The following is a 19,170-nucleotide window of genomic DNA, read 5'->3' as shown; positions in this document are numbered from 1 at the left end:
ATGAAATCAAAAGTACACATGGCAGGTTGTTTGAAATGGATAAACCTAAAAGATAAATGACAATACTTCTATCACAAAAAAAATTGGAAATTACATTTTGATTGATATTTATATTGTAAAAAGTAATTTCCGATTAGTTTATTGAAATGAGCACTGGTGTGAGTTTTTCTTTTCTCTACTATTCTTACTTTTTTTTAACTACTTCTATCATTCACCTTTTACCTGAGTTAAAATTTCAAAGTCGAGGACCTTCTTGTGGTTATTTTAAAGCAGCAAATATTTCAGAAAATACAGTTATTTGCTTTCTTACCGAGAGTAAGATGAGAAGATTAATACCACATACCAATACCTCATATCTCTATGCTAAATATGTAGCTGGAACCAGCAGTTGGTTAGCTTAGCTTTAAGTCACAACTGGAAACGGGGAAGCAAAATCTGCTTAGCAGCAACTCTAAAGCTCACTTATTGTGTTTTAAATCCATACAAATCTAAGTCATTTAAGTGTAAAATAAAAAACTTTGGCGTTTTACTATATCAGGCCTGAAAAAAATCCATCCCGACCCTACAAGAACCTGTGTAGTTTTTTGTCCAAGCCTGACATGAACCACAGCTAGAGCTGGGCAATATATCGATATTATATCGATATCGTGAAATGAGACTAGATATCGTCTTACATTTTGGAAGTCGTAATATCGTAATATGGCATAAATGTTGTCTGTTTATACCTATACTTATATTGTTTAATATTCCATCTAGAGAATGTGTGACGTGCACCAACAACACCAAAACAAATTCCTTGTATGTGTTAAAAAACGTACTTGGCAATAAAACCCTTTCTGATTCTGATGATTCTTCTCCTGGTTTTAAAGGCTGCATTACAGTAAAGTTATGTCATTTTCTGAACTTACCAGACTGTTCTAGCTGTTCTATTATTTGCCTTTACCCACTTAGTCATTATATCCACATTAGTGATGATTATTTATCAAAAATCTCATTGTGTAAATATTTTGTGAAAGCACCAATAGTCAACACTGCAATATCGTTGCGGTATCGATATCGAGGTATCTGGTCAAAAATATCGTGATATTTGATTTTGTCCATATCACCCAGCCCTAACCACAGCAGCAGTTTTATTAAAAACACAAATGTCTACTGCTTTTTTTCGATGTGTGTAAGTTGAATATATATCCGAAGATGGTGGTCACACATAACGGTACACAGCCCATACATTATTCATGACATTATACACTATAAGGTTTGCATTAAAAACTTTTGTACTAGAAATTAAAGACCGGCCCAAACTCGGCGGGTCGGGGCGGGCCCAATCGGGTTCAGGCAGAGAATCGAAGCTCTATCTTATGGGGGGTAATTCCGGACTATTTCTTGGCCGGGACCAGTAACTTCCTGGAGTTTCTACTGGTTACCTGGCACCCCGTGCTGGTAGGCAGATTTTTAGACACAGTTTAGATAAAGTGTGTTTGTCTTCGTTGCCTCTTCACTTTCATTGAGCCCGCCCCTTAGCTGTTCCCATCCAACTTCAACCATCAGGGCAGAAAGAAGGCTGATTTCAGACTCTCCCTTGGTGACTTTGTTCAGCAAGCGGTAGTCAGGGAAGCTAATAATGAAATTGAGTCACTGCCAGCAACCATATTGTATTAACAGGCAAGAGATAGAAGGAACCTTTTGTCTGAAGAACACCAAGCCTGTAGGGCTTAGGAGTGACGATAGTGTGTGTCGCTGACGGTAATACCCATGGCACTGCATGTGTGTGTGCCCTTGCATGAACAGTAGGCTACGGATCAAAAAAAAAAAAAAATCTTCTTGTGGATCATGCATGTTTGCAGAAATCCAGACGATGCATATGTTTAAGTTATCAGAGCTAATGTGAGATACATGAGTGATTGCAGATTTCTAGCATGGCTTCCAATGCAGTCCTGGAAAAAAAACTGTAGTAATTAACTTCAAAATAAACTGGGCTCTACCTGCAACCAGTGAGTGTGTGCATCTGTATTCCTGGGTGTTGGCATGTCATTAACAGGATTTCTTGCACAAGAAATAGCCTGGAATAGACAAAAGGTAATTGGCTTAGCCTCTCAGTTAATCAGATTAAAGGCATTTAACATATCACATTTTAGGCTTTTGGCTGATGATCATATCCAAAGAGACTCAGAGGGAAGGATAAACAACTTATTTTCATCGTGAGGTAGATGCTGTATCTAGAACTTAACATTGGTATTTGGTTTTGTCTAGGAAGCTTTATTCTTTTAAGATATTTAGCCACTTGGAAACACAAAAACTTTGTTGTGGTTGCTGACTGGCCTTGCTCGATGCAGCGAAACGCTGTTGAGCATACAATGGGTTTCAGAGCACAGCTGTGCCATTGCCGCCTTTGGTCTGAAAGGCCCTAACGCTGGTTCAAATATGTATATAAAGCCCTTTTCGTGTCAACGAACATGCTCAACATCTTCTGGCGGCGGAAAATGAAACGCACTTCAGCACCGCTGCTGGAAAAAAATCCTTGGAAACACTGCACAAAGTTAGGATTCAATGTAAACTCCTGCTTGGCCAGATTAAGAGGAAGACTGCCTGCTAAGTAACTGATATAGGCCTCATTTAAGGATTAACACTAACATTATCTCTCACACACTCTATCCAGGTCAATGGGCTGTGTTACCATGTTAATGTAAAGGCTTACGGCTTTTTTTATTAGGCTGAAATAACCGCTGCTCATCAGCAGCCTGCCAGGTCCTCAATGGGAGGTCAACACCAACCTACACCACCTGCACTGCTGCATCTTCTCACTCTAATCGCCGGCTCAGTCTGTAAACAGGTAGCCTGAATGTAGTTCCTGACTTTGACTTAAAGTGAACAAAATATTGCAAAAAGTAGAACACAACTACGCATTTTTACCTACAATAATGCTCACTGATTTCATTCATACATTCCTACATTTACTAAAATGTTTTTTGGATCCCAGGAGAATTCACTTGTGGGCTTGATGCATCATGTTGTTTTTTTGTTTCTATATACATTATATATATATAGTATATAGTATATGCACATTTAAAAGAAGAAGCTTTTAGCCATACCAGTGACGCGGCTCTATGGATGGCAATGTCATCCTGTCAGTCGGTCCACCACTTTGGTCCAGGCGGAAATATCTCGACAACTACTGGATGAATGGCCGTGAAATATTCTACAGACATTTATGTTTCCTTCTCACGAATCGTGGGAGCGCCACCATGAGGTCAAACTATAGTCCGATACTTTTGTTTATCACCAATTCCTGCAAAACTAATGACATTTCCATCAGCCTCAGCTGTACTTTGTGTTTTGTGCCAATTAGTACATTTAGAACATTAGAACATTAGAACCACTGCTATAACACAAACTCTTCCAGATCTGTCTTCATTTTGGTTTTATAAATTGTCTGTGTCCGAAAGCTCTGCATGTACAAAAGCCTTCTATATTTAACTGGATTTATTTTTGTCTTATAAATGACAACTGAGGCTGATTTATTCTCAAAAGGCTGAAACTAAAATGGCTCAACTGTCCAAGTATTGCTGCTGTAATCCAGACTTGAAGGATAGGCTTAAAACATGGTGGGAAAAAAGGAGGCAAAATGAGAAACACTGCTTTTATGTGTCAATGCTGTTCTCTGAATAAGCAGTTTATTCTCTCTCTCTCTCTCTCTCTCTCTCTCTCTCTATCTATCTATCTATCTCTCTATCTCTCTATCTCTCTATCGCTCTCTATCTCTCTCTCTGTATCTCTCTCACACACTGGTTTTAGGAACTTTGATATTAATCACACCTCTGGGATTTAGATTTTTTGGAAACTCTCCCATTAAAGCTCTGGTCTGGCGTAATTCAGGCATGCGGTGCGATGTGGCAATCCAGCTGATCACCTGTGTGTGTGTGTGTGTGTGTGTGTGTGTGTGTGTGTGTGTGTTATTAAAGTATAAACTGCTTATTCCTGCTCTGTCAGACACAGAGCTGCTGTTATGAAACGAGCAACTGTGTTTATTCTCTAAACCTTTAAGAAGATTGGTGCCATTTGGGCTGAGTGTGTACATTTTGTGTGTGTGTGTGTGTGTGTGTGTGTGTGTGTGTGTGTGTGTGTGTGTGTGTGTGTGTGTGTGTGTGTGTGTCTGTGTGTTTTATGTGTGTATTAGGCACGTGAGGTTTGCATTTTGTCATCAGCTGTAGGCTATTTGTGCATACACGTGAGGATATAGGCTATGTGAGCGGGCGAGGGACATGAGAAGAAATTGTGGAAAGAGAGAGAGAGAGAGAGTAAGGCAATGGAAGAAAATAAAAAGAAGTGACAGGAACTTCTTGAGATAAGAAAACAACTACTCTACTCTACTTTGGTCTCCCTCTGACTATGGTGGCACGGCTTCAGATGGTCCAAAATGCAGCAGCTAGGCTGCTCATGAACACAAAAAAGTGTGAATACATTACACCTGTCCTAGCCTCCTTGCACTGGCTTCCAGTCCAGTCTAGGATACAATTTAAAATACTGCTGATGGTTTTTAAAGCTCTTCACACCCCGGCCCCTAGCTACATAGCGGATATCATTCATCCCTATGTAGCCCCCAGGTCCCTCAGATCCTCCAGTCAAGGTCTACTCCATGTCCCACGGTCCCAGCTTAAGCAAAAAGGTGACAGAGCTTTTTCTGTTGCTGGCCCTCAGCTGTGGAACCAACTGCCACCTGACATCAGAAATGCCCCTTCAATTACAATAGTTAAAACCAGGCTCGAAACTCACTTATTTACATTGGCCTACCCCCCCCTCCGCCCCCCCGTGTTTTAATTGTCTTACCCTGCTATGTCTGTAATTAAGTGTTTGTCTATTGATGTCGTCTTAGCTTAAATCACTGATCTGTAAGTGTATTTATTTTATTGTTATTATTCTATGGTTAATGCGCTATATACAGCACTTTGGTCAGTGCGAGCTGTTTTTAAATGTGCTATAAAAATAAATGTTAATTACTTACTATGAGAAAAACAAGGAGTACAAGAGAAACAAAGTGACAGACGGAGAAAAGGCAATTAGTAGAAAAAGAGAAACAGATGAAACAGAGGTTGGAGAAAATAAAAAGGGGAGAGAGAGAGAGAGAGAGAGAGAGAGAGAGAGAGAGAGAGAGAGAGAGCAACACATAGACAGAGTGGAGAAAAGGAAAGAGAGAGTGGGGAAATGGACAGAGGGAGCGGAGGAGAAGAGAAAGGCAGCTCATGCTCCAGTTGAGGGGAAGTCATGCGAGTGGCGCTGCAGCTTTCTCTTCAGGCTGAGCAGCTCCAGCCTGGACATAACGAACTGTCTTTAAATGCATCACCTGCCACCACACACACACACACACACACACACACACACACACACACACACACACACACACACACACACACACACACACACACACACAAACACGCATATTTGCTTGTATGCACTCACTCTTGTATTCCCAGGCAAGCACAACCACACAAGTCAGACATAATCGCACACACATAGAAACACTCAACTTTGTACTTTGATACATGTTGACATGCATACTGCAAATATTCATTCCCAATACTTACAAGCCTCAAACAACCACATGAAGAAGTGAAGCCCGGACAAATTGTCCCCACTTTCCAAAGATCTTCTCACTCTCATAGATGTTCAACAGAACACACACATTCATGCATCTTGCTTGCACGCGGATCCACTATTAATCCGAAGTACAACAGAGTAAGTAAATGTGCAATTGTGTGTGACACACACACACACACACACACACACATACACATACACATACACATACACACACACACACACACACACACACACACACACATTACAGTATACACATGTTTACTTGAACACATCCAACTTTCTCTGTGAGTTTTGAGGGAAGGGGTTTTCTAGTTTTGGGAAAACTTTTTCATGGTGAGTGAATAAAAAATGTGAGTGGAGGTTTTTGGAGCGAGTAAGTCTCCTCTTGGTTCGGTGCTCAAGCAAAAGTCCACGCAAACACTGAAATTCAAGACAGTTTGGTTCCTTTCAAAGACATGTTTTTGTCTACAACAAAAAATATATGGGAACACAAAAATAGGCTTCTTTGGTCAAGAAGCCTATTTTTGTGTTCCCATATAGCGTGCTTTCTGTGGTCAATTTTAAGGTTTGATTTATTTATTTTTTAAGATTTTTTTTTGTTTTGGGGGGGCTTTTTGGCCTTTTAATAGATAGGTGAGCTGAAGACAGGAAAGGGGGGAGAGAGAGGGGGGAATGACATGCAGTAAAGAGCCACGGGTCAGACTTGAACCCGGGCCGCTGCTGTAAGGACCAAGCCTCAGTATATGGGGCGCACGCTCAACCGGGTGAGGTGCCAGTGCGCCCCTTTAGGGTTTGATTTAGGACTGAGTTTAGTTTGAGAGTAAGTATCAGGGTTAGGGTTAAGGTCGGGTTCAGGTTAAGACAAGGAGAAACCCATATTAAGGGGGAAACAGACTTTGACACAGTTTGAAGAACTTTTAAGGACTTGTTATAATTACTCATTAGAGTTCAGTAAATCCCCATTTTTGCTGAGAGTTTTAATGCCAATGGGAACGTGACGTTAGAGGGTCAGCAATATCTACATCTACACATCTAAATCTATATACTATGGAGTCAGTACTTTTGGTATTGGCAATCAAAATGTAGTGTGTGACCATGACAACAACGCTTGTAGCGATTAATGATTAATTTTATGATTGAATGAGTTTCCAATTTTTTTTTCAATTAATTGCTTGGTCTGTGTAATGTATCGAATACAGTGAAAAACGCGTGCCTTTCAATCAAATCAAATGAATCGTGTAAGTCATTTTTTCACTGGTTTCAGCTTCTGGTTTTTTTTATTCTTACGGGATGTTAAACTGAATATCTTTGGATGTGGGACGGTTGTTGTTTGGACAAAAAAAGCTATTCAAATATGTCAACTGGGCTCTGGGCAAATTGGGATTGCAGAATAAGAAAACCTGCTAATGTTCACCTTTTTAAGAAGCTGAAACCAGTGATATTTGGCTTAAAAATGACTTACACGATTCATTTAATTTAATTGAAAAGCAGTATAAGGTTTCACATTGTATCCAGAGTTAAGAACATGTACCAAACACTTTTTTTATAATTTTAAAAGAGGTGCTTTAAAGCACAAATTGGGTCTTAACTCCTTAAATGTGCAAAATCATCATGAAACCTCACGTGGATGCAAAAGTAGCAGGAATAAAGGAAGAAATGGATGGGTGATTGTCAGACAGACTGACCTGTGTAGTTGCTGGTGCTGCTCTGAGTTGGCAGAGTCTCTGTCTGTGCTTCCGTTGGCATCTGGGTTTCAGTCTGCAGGTCTGGCTGCAGCTGGATTATCGTGCCGGTCCAGTTCTCTGGCAGCGACTCGCTAACGGTGCTCTGCGAGTCCTCGGGGCTCAGAGTGGAGCCCCTTGCCTGGACCAAAGCACAGAGCAGGGGGCACAGAAGCATCCAGAGGTGGGTGCCTGTGCTTTGAGCGGTGGGTCCTACTTTGGGATACATGAGGTCACGTAATAAAGAAGAGCTCTGTAAGAGGAAGGAAGGAGGATTCACAGCCTCACAGCCGGGTGCTTTGACTCGACCAGTCTCAGTATGAGGTGAAAAGACCCTTTAGAGGAAAGTTTTGGTGCTTCCCTTTCCTCCTTTTTCTTTTCCCCGTCTTCCTCTGCTGCTTTTCCTCTCCCCTTTTCCTTCCCTCCTCTTCTCTTATTTCTTCTATTCTGTCCTCTTCTTTTCTGCTTCCCTCCTCACTCCCTTGGCGGAGAGAGGAAAACCCCCTCTGCGCTCCCACTCATGATGCTGCCGTGCTGCGAGAAGGGATGACAGAGAAGGAGAGAAAGTAAAGGAGTGTGTATGTTAATCTGTGTATATGTGTGGTGGTAGATCCAGCTGTAATCTGCTCTCACATGCTGTTGTTTCCTCTCCAGCCCTCTCCTCTCTCTGTCCCTGAGTTGTGCTCTCGCCTCTCTCTCTCTCGGTCCGCCGCTCTCTCCCTCCCTCTGATCTCCTGCTGGGCTGACTGAGCTCTTGCATAACACTAACTCATTCGCTGAGCTGTGCTGAGCTGTAACTCATGCAGCCTTAAATCCTGATATTCCTGGTTGCTGCTCTTTCCCTCTCTGCCCCTCTCACCATGTTTCCCTCTCACTCTGTAGTTTCAGTATATTGATTGCATAGACAGTGTCACTTAGACCTTTACTGGAAAATTCAGACTGATCAATATTTGCTATTGGATGGCCGCGATAGATCACAAGCTAGGACCCTCAGCTTAGCCACCAGGGTAAGAGTCAGAGAGGCTTGAAAGCTTGGAGCTGCCTAAATTGTATACAGTTAGAACACAGAGTACAACTGGTCGAAAAGCAGACTGAAAAGCAGAATTTATAAATGTGTACAGCCTGCTATCACCAAATGGTGTATGAATAACACACCAATTTCTTAAGTCGCTTTGCGTGTTATCACTACATATTTTTTTTGCTTTTTGCGTGTCTTTTCACATTGTGCCATACGTTTGCATGCACATAATAATCAGTTTTTGCCCTTATTCCGAAAAAGTGTGTTTCTCCTTTTCTTTTGGGCATGCATCTCTACCGCAGCCCTGCAAACTGTTGGCTAGTTGGTTGGTATAACACAACCATAGCAACGCAGAGAGATGACCGAAAGCAGTAAACAGGCAAGGGGCCGTAACCTGTCCGGGTTAGGGTTAGGGGGTTAAAACTGCGGTAGGAACCGTTTTTGAGACACATATTCAGATTGCGCTGTATACATGTCCAAAGAATGCTCCTAAAACCCGAATAATACCGGCATACCCCACATGTCTTTATCGGAAAATTCTAAATTCGGAAAAAGGCCTTATTTGGAATATCCAAACGGAATATGCTGTTAACATGACCTGTATCAAATTCTGAATATTGTCATATTCAGAATATTATTGTGCAGTGAACATACTCAAGGTAGTATAAAGAGCGAGAAAGTTTGAGTTTGAAGTTGAAGTTTGTGTACAGAGGAGGATGGGGTGGATGGATGGGTCAAACAAACACATGCATTTCATCCAGGAGACCGCTGTTCGCTTCCAGTGTGAAACCAAAAGTCTTATTTAACTTATGTACATAAGTTAACTTACTTACGTGATATACTTAACTAACATTATGTAACAAAAGTACTTATTTTAACCAAACACAACCAAGCAGTTTTGCTGAATTGACCATGTTAATGAACATTAACCATGTGTTTAAAACTGAGTTGAGAAAGGGGGTGTTAAATGACACACAAAAAGCTTAAAATGTGTTGACATGACCCGTGAAATGTCGTGCTATTTATGCGCCTGCCCAGGAGATCACGTTGTTGTGTAAGGGCGCTGACACAAAGAGCCGATTATCGGCCGTCGGACCGTCTGGCGAGGTCGGTGACTCGAGTCTGTTTGGTGTGTCCCATGCCGTCGCCTGTCGGAGGAGCCGTCGGCCTTCATTTGGGCCGACCCGACATGTTCAGTCGGAGACAGGGCAGTCGGGGCTCACCCCGGACCTTTGTTGATCTGAAATGAAGACAGATTCAGCAACTGCATGGCCTATTTCTTGCTTAAAATGTTTTCAGAAACACGTTTCGGTGAACTATTTTAGTACAATATGAGATCGTATTCTGAACAAGACGCCATGACAGTCTGGCTGTGAATTTCCGGAGAAAAAAGACCCATGTGACACGTTCGTTCAATCAGCTGCCGGTTTTCATTTTCTGCGAAACAATCATAGACTGTTAATAGAAACAATACAGAGAAGCGTCGCCTGCTGCTATGGAGACGTATTACGTTTCGCGCACGCGCAGAGCGTACGCTCAAGTCGGCGTCGCCTCAGTGTGTTTTGAGGCATTTTTTGGACCTCGGGGACCCGACTGATCAGTCCGACTGACTTTTCTGTCGACGGTCGGCTGTCTGGTTGGTGTGTAAGCACCTTAAGGAGGTTACAGCATAGCAACACAGTGCCGGAGCTACTCCTTTACGAACTACACAATGGCACAATGGCTACGATAAATATGGAGACTGCAAAAACTGCATCCACAGGGGCTGCTTGTGTTTTCTACAAGTTCCCAATGGTGGTGGAGATTGTTGGAAGTGAAGACCACATCAAGCAAATTGAAGATGTGAAATCCTTATATATTTATATGACTATAAATCAGTTCTTTTGTCGGAGGTATCTACTGCTAGCCTAGAAATCTAGACGCACCCTAGTGGCAGCAAATGTAATTTGCAGCCAGGGGGGTCTAGGCACTCTCAGTTGGCTTGCGAGCTGGAAAAACCAAACTCTGGTCAGGCTAATCACATCGTGTATAGAGTCGGTGGGCGGGCTTATGGCTGTTGCTGCTGGGAACAGTGGTCTTCTGGAAGACTTGGAGTTAAGCTTTTCTTTGAGAAAAGAACAAAGAACGGCACTGAAATCATTCTTAAAAAAAGAAGATGTGTTCGGAGTTTTCCTATTGAGGGAATTTGAAAGACAACTGTTTATCCCGCCCCTCGGATTGAGCCCCGCCAATGGTGAGTTCCCAGACCCAACATCTTGATGTGGGTCTGGCTTGTCAGGCTAATCTACTGCAAGACTTCTGTTAACTGTGACGCAGAAGTATAAATTTCACCTAAGGAGGGCTGTGTTTCTACCCTGGAAATCCAGAGTTCTCGCGAGAGCACAATTTGAATTTGCTCAGCGAGTCACTCTGGCATTTAGTAATGATGCTCATTAACTATGCCCTTGTAGCCGAGCTGCACCAATCACATCGGTGTATCTGATATAGGCGGGTCAGAGGCGAGCTAAACAGATGACGACAACCCTAACCCTAACCCTAATCCCGCTACAATGAACGAGTTAGACTTGGCTTTTTATCTAAAAGAGGAACAGAAGACGGCGCTCAAATCGTTCCTTTGCAAGAAGGACGTTTTTGTTGTTTTGCCAACCGGATACAGCAAGAGTTTAATCTACCAGTTAGCTCCGCTGGTAGCTAAGCATATGGGTACGCTCTGGATACGTCACCCCGTGTATTGTTGTGATTGGTCGTAGTGTTATCCAATTGCGCGCAGTGAGATTTTCAAATGCATGCTTGGTGCTGCCCCTCGAGTTGGGTCATTTTCATTACTCATTGCCAGACCCTTAATCTTTCGGATTTGGGTCTGGATTTCCAGGCTTCTGTGTTTCCTGAATGAAGGGGAATTTACTTTCACAGCTGTTGGATGCTAGCTTTGACGTTTACAGCTTTATGAGACACAGGCACAATTTGACATATCATGGTAAGAAAATGTTCAATTAAGGTTAACTCTCCATTATAGATTCACTGTTGCATACTTATAACATTATGTATTATTCAAGAGTTCACTTGTGGTTCTGTGCCCGTAACATATATGGGACGAACCAATGTTTAAGAAAAATTGTCATATTTTGCTTGTTTGCATTATACTGTATCTCCTGTTAAATTATCCTAAAAAATTCTTTGCAATGCCAGCTAACTGCCGAATGTTGCTTTGCTTATTGTGATCTGTCGAGAGAGCCCATCTTATAGTTGCTTAGCTTAATCCCAGTGAATCTTTGCCACACAATAACCTTGTAGCACAAGCTAAAGTCAAAAGATAAGCATTTGCTCTGCAAGCGTAACATTATTGGCTAAGGTAAAACTACACCACAATGCTCATTTGCTATCATTTCTCATCTGTCTTTTTCAGTATTCTCAGTATTGTCAGCTCACACAAGTGTGTTTAGAGTGCTGACTCTTTTATAGTATATGAGTATGATCTGATACTGAGTACACCAAGGACTTGTGGCGCAATGGTAGCGTGTCTGATTCCAGCTCAGAATGTTGTGTGTTCAAATCACATCAAGATCATGTGTTTGGCATCATGTGGATAAGCTAGCAAGATTTGAAAGTAGCTTCTCCTTGGGGGTCCATCTAACAGTCAGAGCTGGCTAATGTGGCTTAGGAAAGGGAAGTTTGGGGTCCCCTGCTCGAGCAGATTACCACACAACAAGCTTTTCTGGCGTTAATAAATTCAGCATGACATGTGTTTGAATCTCTTTCTTGTTTGTCCCTAGCAAACATGCGGTGAAAAAGCGTGACTACAGTACCTGCCTATCTTCACCTGTGTCTCTGAATGTGCACACCATCTCCCGTTGGTGTGTATGTGTGTGTGTGTGTGTGTGTGTGTGTGTGTGTACAGTATGTATCACAGGTGGATGCTCAGGTGTAATATGAAGACCCAGATGGCTCTTGTTGATAGCCCTCTAGTCAGAAAGTCCATGCTAAAACATGAATAATTGATGCATCTGGGACCAAAAATAGGGGAACGAGATGGAGAGAGAAAAGAAAAGAGATGGTGGAGAGCGATTGAAGAGTGAGAGAGGAGCAGGCAGAGTGAGCGATGACATGAGAGTGAGAGGAAAACAATCACAGAGAGAAGGAAAGACAAGCGAGAGTTTTGGGGGAAAAAAGACATGAAATGAGATCTAGCGCTTTTAGCCTGAGAAAACTGCCATCTATCAAATGTTCGGCCAGTAAACGGGGACACGATGGACTCTGCATCTGCCAACTACATTATTTACAGCCACGGCTTTGCCAAAGTGGACACAGGAAAGGCTTCAAAGGACTGATCCAAGATTTTATTTTAAGCCATCAAATTAAAGCTGCACTAGGCAAGTTTTTTTTCTTTTAAAAATACATCCATCCTATCAGTGTGAATCCGAAAGAAGGTGGAGAAGGTGGTTTCAGGTGTCAGGGTTTCATTGATGCTGGGAAATGCTCTTAATGCACAGGAAGTGTGAACACACTTTGATGAGTTAAAACTCTTTGCAGAGTAAGTCTTAAGTTCAACACTAAATCCACCATGTACACTGAAGAAGAACTGCTGTTATGTGATATCTGGGTGAAACTCTTTGAACATTTAAAATTTAAACATTTACTATAAAGCCGTGCTAATGCTAAAGCTTTATGTGTAATGTGAAAGAGGTCCCTCGTAGGGTAAATGGTGCATTCACGTGCTCCTCAGATAGTCCCTTTTCCTGAGTTAGGAGGTCGCTCCTCCGACTTCGGTGTGTTCATGAGCTTTAGGTCCTAATGTGGAAACAATATGGACGCTTGTGTGTGTTTAAACGAGTGGTTCTCAAAGTGGGGTCCGGGGACCCCCAGGGGTCTTTGAGGGGGTAGGGGGTTCCAACAAAATGACAGAATAAATGACTATTTTGGTCATTGGTTTCCTAGACTTTCTGTAATAAACCATCTTAAAGCCAAAATCTTATCAGGTGGGGGACCCATTATTCCGACACCACATGAATGCAGCGGAACACATATAGCAACTCTGCAGTTTCTGCCGGCTCTGCAGAGCTTTTTAGTCTGTTTTAGTTCATTGTTTTGATTTTTGAGCCAACGACCCACTGTATGCTACCTGACCAGCACCCAACAGCACACAGACACAGGTAGCATCTAGCTAAAGTTGTCACGAGGACTGTCTTGTCTCTTTGTTGTTTTGCCTGGCCTGGCTCTCTGTCCCTGTCTCCTGCTGACTTCCCCCTGGCTATGTACACTCCTCTTACGTGTCCACTGGCCCATTAGTTGTCTATTGGAGCAGCCGGGCAATGCATTCTGGATTCTGGATGCATCGAGTTTCCCGCTCCTCATTTGCATAAAGTTGGTCCAGGTTACTTTATGCAAATTAGGGGCGTCCAGCTCGCCTCACCGCCTCTCGAAAACTCACAAAAAATTATGTATATTTTAGGGCATTTCTGCCTTTTTTTTATTAGATATGAAAGCTAAGATGTGAAAGGGGGAAGACATGCAGGAAAACCATCACAGGTCAGACTCGCACCTTGGACCTTCTGCGTCGGTGAATAAACCTCTGCATATGTGCGCCCGCTCTACCAACTGAGCTAACCGGCCATGCTCACAAAAATATTTTAAACTGACTGTTGACAATCTAAAATAAAGACAGATTCAGCAGCTGCATAGCTTATTTCTCAAATATAATGTTTTCAGAAACCCCTTGTCGGTGCACTATTTTCGTAAAATAAGAGAACATTTCCAAACGAGCCACCATGTAGGTCTGTTTTAAAATCCGGGTGCAGCCAGCCCCACGTGAAGTGTTCATCCAATCAGGTGGAGGGTGGAGCCTGTTTTCTTTGCTTTTCAGTGTTCAGTAAAGAATAATTGATAACTGCTAGTGGCAAGCCTGCCAAGCCTCCAATGCTGGGAACCGCAGCGATCCTTTTTTATCAGAATACAACGTAGAAAATCTGCTTACAAATATAGGAAATTTGGGATAGGATAGAACAACACAATATAATTCTGCTAAATAAAACATCACATACATTATTAATTTCACTTGTTTTCATAAAAAAAAATGTATATCTGAATACAATACACATTTTCTATAGGCTCAGTCTGCCACTTGTTTCAAAACAATTCCAGTGCTGGTTCCATTACATCAGAATTTTGGATAGTCATCATGGAAACATGAATTGGTCATGTGACAAGGGCTGGGAAAATTGGCAGAACAGGCATCGGGGTCCTTCCCCTGCTGCCTGCTCTCCTAATCATGACACAATCTGAACATCTAGTAGGTAAAGAGCTGTGATTTTTGTTTTGATTTTTAGACTGCAGCTAAATGCTAAAGTTGCTCAGTGTCTGCCGCCATGCATGTAGGCAATGTTGTGTCTTTAGCTTGCTTCACTGACAGACAACAAACCTAAGCACAGTTTGATCAGAGGGCGATTACCATTTACTATAATGCCTGCATAAACAGTCATTTGAACAATAAATAATATATATAGTCTCCTTAATTTGCTACTTGCAGCATTTTCTCACATAAATGAATCACGACCACATTAATTATGAAACCTGCTTCTAGTGCAAACAAATGAAATAGTCACTGAACAGACTAGCAGCCTCTACTCTGCATTTTCCGTTGTGTTGGATCATAGTGTAAGTCTGCTGAGCTGCTTTAACAGGAAGGGTAGTGAAGCTCTGCTGGTTGAAAGAGCATTGGAAGGAGAAACAGAAAACGACTGGTGCTGACAGATGTCCATCACGTGTTCACACTTAAAACGGTGTGTATTCGCAGGACTGTGTGTGTTAATGTGCACAGCGAATAGTACAGTTTGAGTGGATTATGAGGATTAAGGAAGCAGCCGGACAGATATGGTCACAGGATATTTGTCACTTTCCATTCTTTGTCGAACTGGAATGTGAAACTGAAGCTTTTATATTATTTATCTAACAAAGAAGTCTCTACAAGAAAACAGTCAGCCTAGCGTATGTGTGACAAAGTGAAATATGTTGGATCTGACAGTGTAACAATTTACTGAGACACTGTTTGTAGTAACGCTGCAACAAGACAAATAAAAAGGCTGTTGGTTTTGCTAAATACAGTAGTAAGCACTGCAAACAGTCATTTTTTGGCCACTTAGTGGCAGCAGAATAAGCTGTAAACACAACATTAAAAAGTTATAAAGTTGATTTGCTTACGTGTTAGCAAGCAGTTTCTATTTCCTGGACACTGGATATTCACTTTCAGCTTTACTGATTAGTGCAGCTTTAATATATACATTCTAAAATGTAAGGCAGACTCACCGCTGCTTCTGGTGTACTTGCACAGCTGGTATTGGCTAAAATATCAAGAGCAGTTTTTTTACAGTTTGGAGATAATGTAAAGGAAATACACTATATATAAAATATAGAGGAAAAAGGCTGGTCTAATAGCATAAGGAACAATTAACAGCTAATTTCGTGTATCACAGTCCAGAAGAAATTCTAATTATTTCAAGTTCTGATGTCTGGCAGAACATAAAACTGCATAAAAGACAGACAGCACTCTTTTCAGAGCTTATCAGCCAGAGGAAGGAAACACATGCTCACTTTGTTTTGATGAATATTAAAGCGACATGTACAGTGTAGTTATTTTAAGGAGTATTTAATACTTGAAATCAATCTGTCAAACACACACTCAGAGGCAGTGGCAATCTGCAGCTTTGTCACTATCAACCTAATCCCTAATGCGACATCTTAAAGCACATTAAATACTGTTATATAATACAAAAACACAGCACAGCCACACACATACAAGTACACTCTACACACACACACATGCACTTTAACACAGGCTTGACTTAGTCCAGTCTTAGTCTCTCTCCATGATATGTTTATACACACATGCATACACGTATATTGTGTATTATGCATACTTGCAGGTGTCATAGTGTGTTTGTATGGTACATTTTCACCATGGACATGTTTGTATATTTATTTATGTGTGTGTGTGTGTGTGTGTGTGTGTGTGTGTGTGTGTGTGTGTGTGTGTGTGTGTGTGTGTTTGTGAATAGTGTGTGCGGAGCACAGCAGCATAAAGCCAATAATCAGTGCTAAGTAGGGAAGTGCAGGGTCACACAGGACAGAGGGGCTTTCCTCTAACGAGAGGGTAACGGAGAACAAGACAAGCCCTTCTCACCAGGGTTCAAGTAATCTGTGGCAGCAGCTCAAAGATGGAGTCATCAATCAGAGGGTAATGAGGCTGCACAGAGCCGAAAGCAGCTCTGATTGGGCCGCAGTTTGAAACAGGATTCTCTGCAGCGGCTTGAAAGCTCTGATTATGCCATTGCCACTTTGATTCTATTTTACTAAAAAACTTCACCTTATACTTATAGTCCAAACCACCTGTCACGTCTGTACTTAAACATTCTTATTTTATTTGTCAAAAGTTATACATCAATTTTTTATTTGTAATTAACACAGTGCTCTTCACACATTTAAGTCTGTGTCTGGAGACTGTTTTGAAAGTTTGTAGGTCTGTGCAGGCTCTTAACCTGTAGTTTCCTGTCTGCTAACTCTGATTTGCAAATGTGTGCCTTTATTTGCATTAAACTTAAAGCTGCACGAATCAATATTTTACATGAATAGGATACATGACCATATGTGATGCAAAAGAGGTCTCTCATTAAACACTTGGTTTAAAATGTGTCTTGGGCGATCTGATCACAGCTAAATACAAATGTAAACAACCACCAAGACACACTGTGATTCTCACTCGATTAACCTGTAGTGGCAAAATTATATTTAAGCATGATTCTTTATATTCTTGTCTTATTTCTGTTTTACTTTGTCTCACAATGCTGAAAGTGAGTTTTTCTTATTCTCACATGTTGAAAGTAAGAGCCACAAAGTCTGGGAACGTAATGTGTACACTGAACAGATAGGGACTACAAGGTCACCCTAAACTATCTGTTATTTCTCCCTGAATAGTTGAGACTTCTCACATAGTTGAGATAAACGGGATGTCTAAATCTTGGGGTAGAAAGTGGTACAGAGGGGAAGAAGTGAAGTGGCTCCTGAATGTCTGACTATGTTTGATTGTAAGAAATGTTGATCTCACTGGAGATGCATATATACTGTGTGCTTTTTGTTATTCGTTGAAGAGACCTTTCACACCAGAGCTGCGTGCCTTTTGTGAACCGTGTGCTTCCTGCATTTGCAAATGTAAATAAATACTCAAAGACCAAACTTTGGTTTAATCCTCAAATCGTCCATATTTGTTTCATCTGGTGTTTTTGATAGCACTCCTGCTGCTAACAAGAAAAACTTCCACTACAAACCACACATCTTTTGTAGTGTACATGCTAACGCGGCCCAAAAAATACCTTATCAATTATGTGGCCGTGGTTGTTGTTTTGGTGACAGCGCGTCAACGCTCTATAACTTGCCCTTTTTATGCCAAGTTGGACGAAGTGTTGCGTGACAACAATATCTTTAGCTGTACCGACACAAGCGCTAACGTGACTGGCGAGAGTGTGGACGTAATAATTGTGCTTTGACCCTCTAGGGGGAGTGATGTAGGCACTAGGCAGTAACAAAATCTGCATGCAAGTGGTCAGCTGGAGACACATTATAGTCATGGGTGTGAACAGAGTGTATCACCAAAACACATAAAACCAAGTGTAAACAGGGCCATAGTCACAATCCCACCCAGACTCATCACACAACTCTGAAGTTCCTGTCAGCTCTATAGAGCATTTTAGCATCTTTCAGCTCATTGTTTTGGATTCAAGGCCTGGTAAATTTGGATTGCTCTGGTGCCGCTGGAAATTCCACCAGATGTCACTCTTTTTGGCCGGATGTCCGTCACCTTCCACTTTCTTTGTGTTGGCATTCTAAACTCCAGTTGATTTCTGAGGACTATGGTTAACTGCTCCTCAGATCTCTGCAGGGTAAATCCAGACAGCTAGCTAGACTATCTGTCCAATCTGAGTTTTCTGTTGCACGACTAAAACAACTTTTGAACGTAAACATGTTCCACCAAAACAAGTTCCTTCCCGAGGCTATTTTGCAGAGGCACCGTCCGGCGCTTAGCACTGCCCAAGACGATTGTGATTGGTTTAAAGAAATGGCAATAAAATAGAGGACCTCTTTCTCCCATCCCGGAATGTTGTGTGGACTAGCCAGACCCTCCTCTGCAGCGCTTTTGAGGAAGGTCTGGCAATGTGAGACTAATCTAAATTAGCCATTTAGTCATTTTAGCATGACATTATTGTACATAGTTAGTTCAAGAACTTCAAGTTATCTTTAGCTTTTAAAATAGTTTTCAGGTACAACGTTACAAAACTAAGATGATTTTTTTCGGAGGACACCTTCATGAATGATTTCATATATTTTGAAGTGTTTTTCGATGTGCACCAGTGGCGTCTTGGGGCTTTTGATTCCTGCTGAGACAAGAAGAGAAGCGAAGCAAAGGTCTAAGAAGAGGGAGGGGATTTGAAGGGCAAGGATCAGAACTGGATGGTAGCTGGTTCAAATCCCTGAGACAGCTGGGGTATGATCCTATACAATAATTCACTGCTGGAGTGTCCTTAAGCTTTTACTGAAGGATTCTGTCACACACCTTACAGATAATTGTGTTAGGTTGACTTAGAGGTGTTGAGAATTGGAGTGTAGCCTCAAAACACTGCTATGTGTGAAATATGAGAACTTGAAGTTATTGATCTCTGTAGGAAACTGGGCCATCACAGAAAAACAGAAAAGGAAAGATAAATATGAAGCCAGAGAAAACAACTTTAACTAACTGTAATCAGTAGTTACTTTTTTTTTAAGATTATGTCTGTGGGCATTTATTTTATAGAA

At 41.6% G+C, this 19,170-nt stretch overlaps 1 protein-coding gene and 1 non-coding gene across 4 annotated transcripts in view; one reads left to right on the top strand and one right to left on the bottom strand.

Moving 5' to 3' along the window:
* The window catches only part of zgc:162331 (uncharacterized protein LOC793007 homolog), a 37,786-nt gene that overhangs the window by 12,956 nt on the left and 5,660 nt on the right, over nt 1-19,170 (bottom strand). Inside the window, exons 1-2 of one of the 3 annotated variants that reach the window (XM_035996013.1) lie at nt 7,950-8,009; nt 7,281-7,850 (exon numbers count right to left, since the gene is read on the bottom strand). In XM_035996013.1, the coding sequence (XP_035851906.1) occupies nt 7,281-7,545 (265 nt within the window). In that variant the 5' untranslated portion in view covers nt 7,546-7,850; nt 7,950-8,009. The other 2 variants (XM_035996014.1, XM_031306193.2) reach the window with 2 other exon arrangements.
* trnaw-cca lies at nt 11,830-11,901 on the top strand. The gene has a single exon. It is a non-coding gene; the product is annotated as a tRNA-Trp (tRNA).

Source organism: Sander lucioperca, chromosome 20, assembly GCF_008315115.2.
Source record: "Sander lucioperca isolate FBNREF2018 chromosome 20, SLUC_FBN_1.2, whole genome shotgun sequence".
Lineage (NCBI taxonomy): Eukaryota > Metazoa > Chordata > Actinopteri > Perciformes > Percidae > Sander > Sander lucioperca.
The sequence above is the reverse complement of the archived record's forward strand: the minus strand, read 5'-3'. Positions and strand labels throughout refer to the sequence as shown.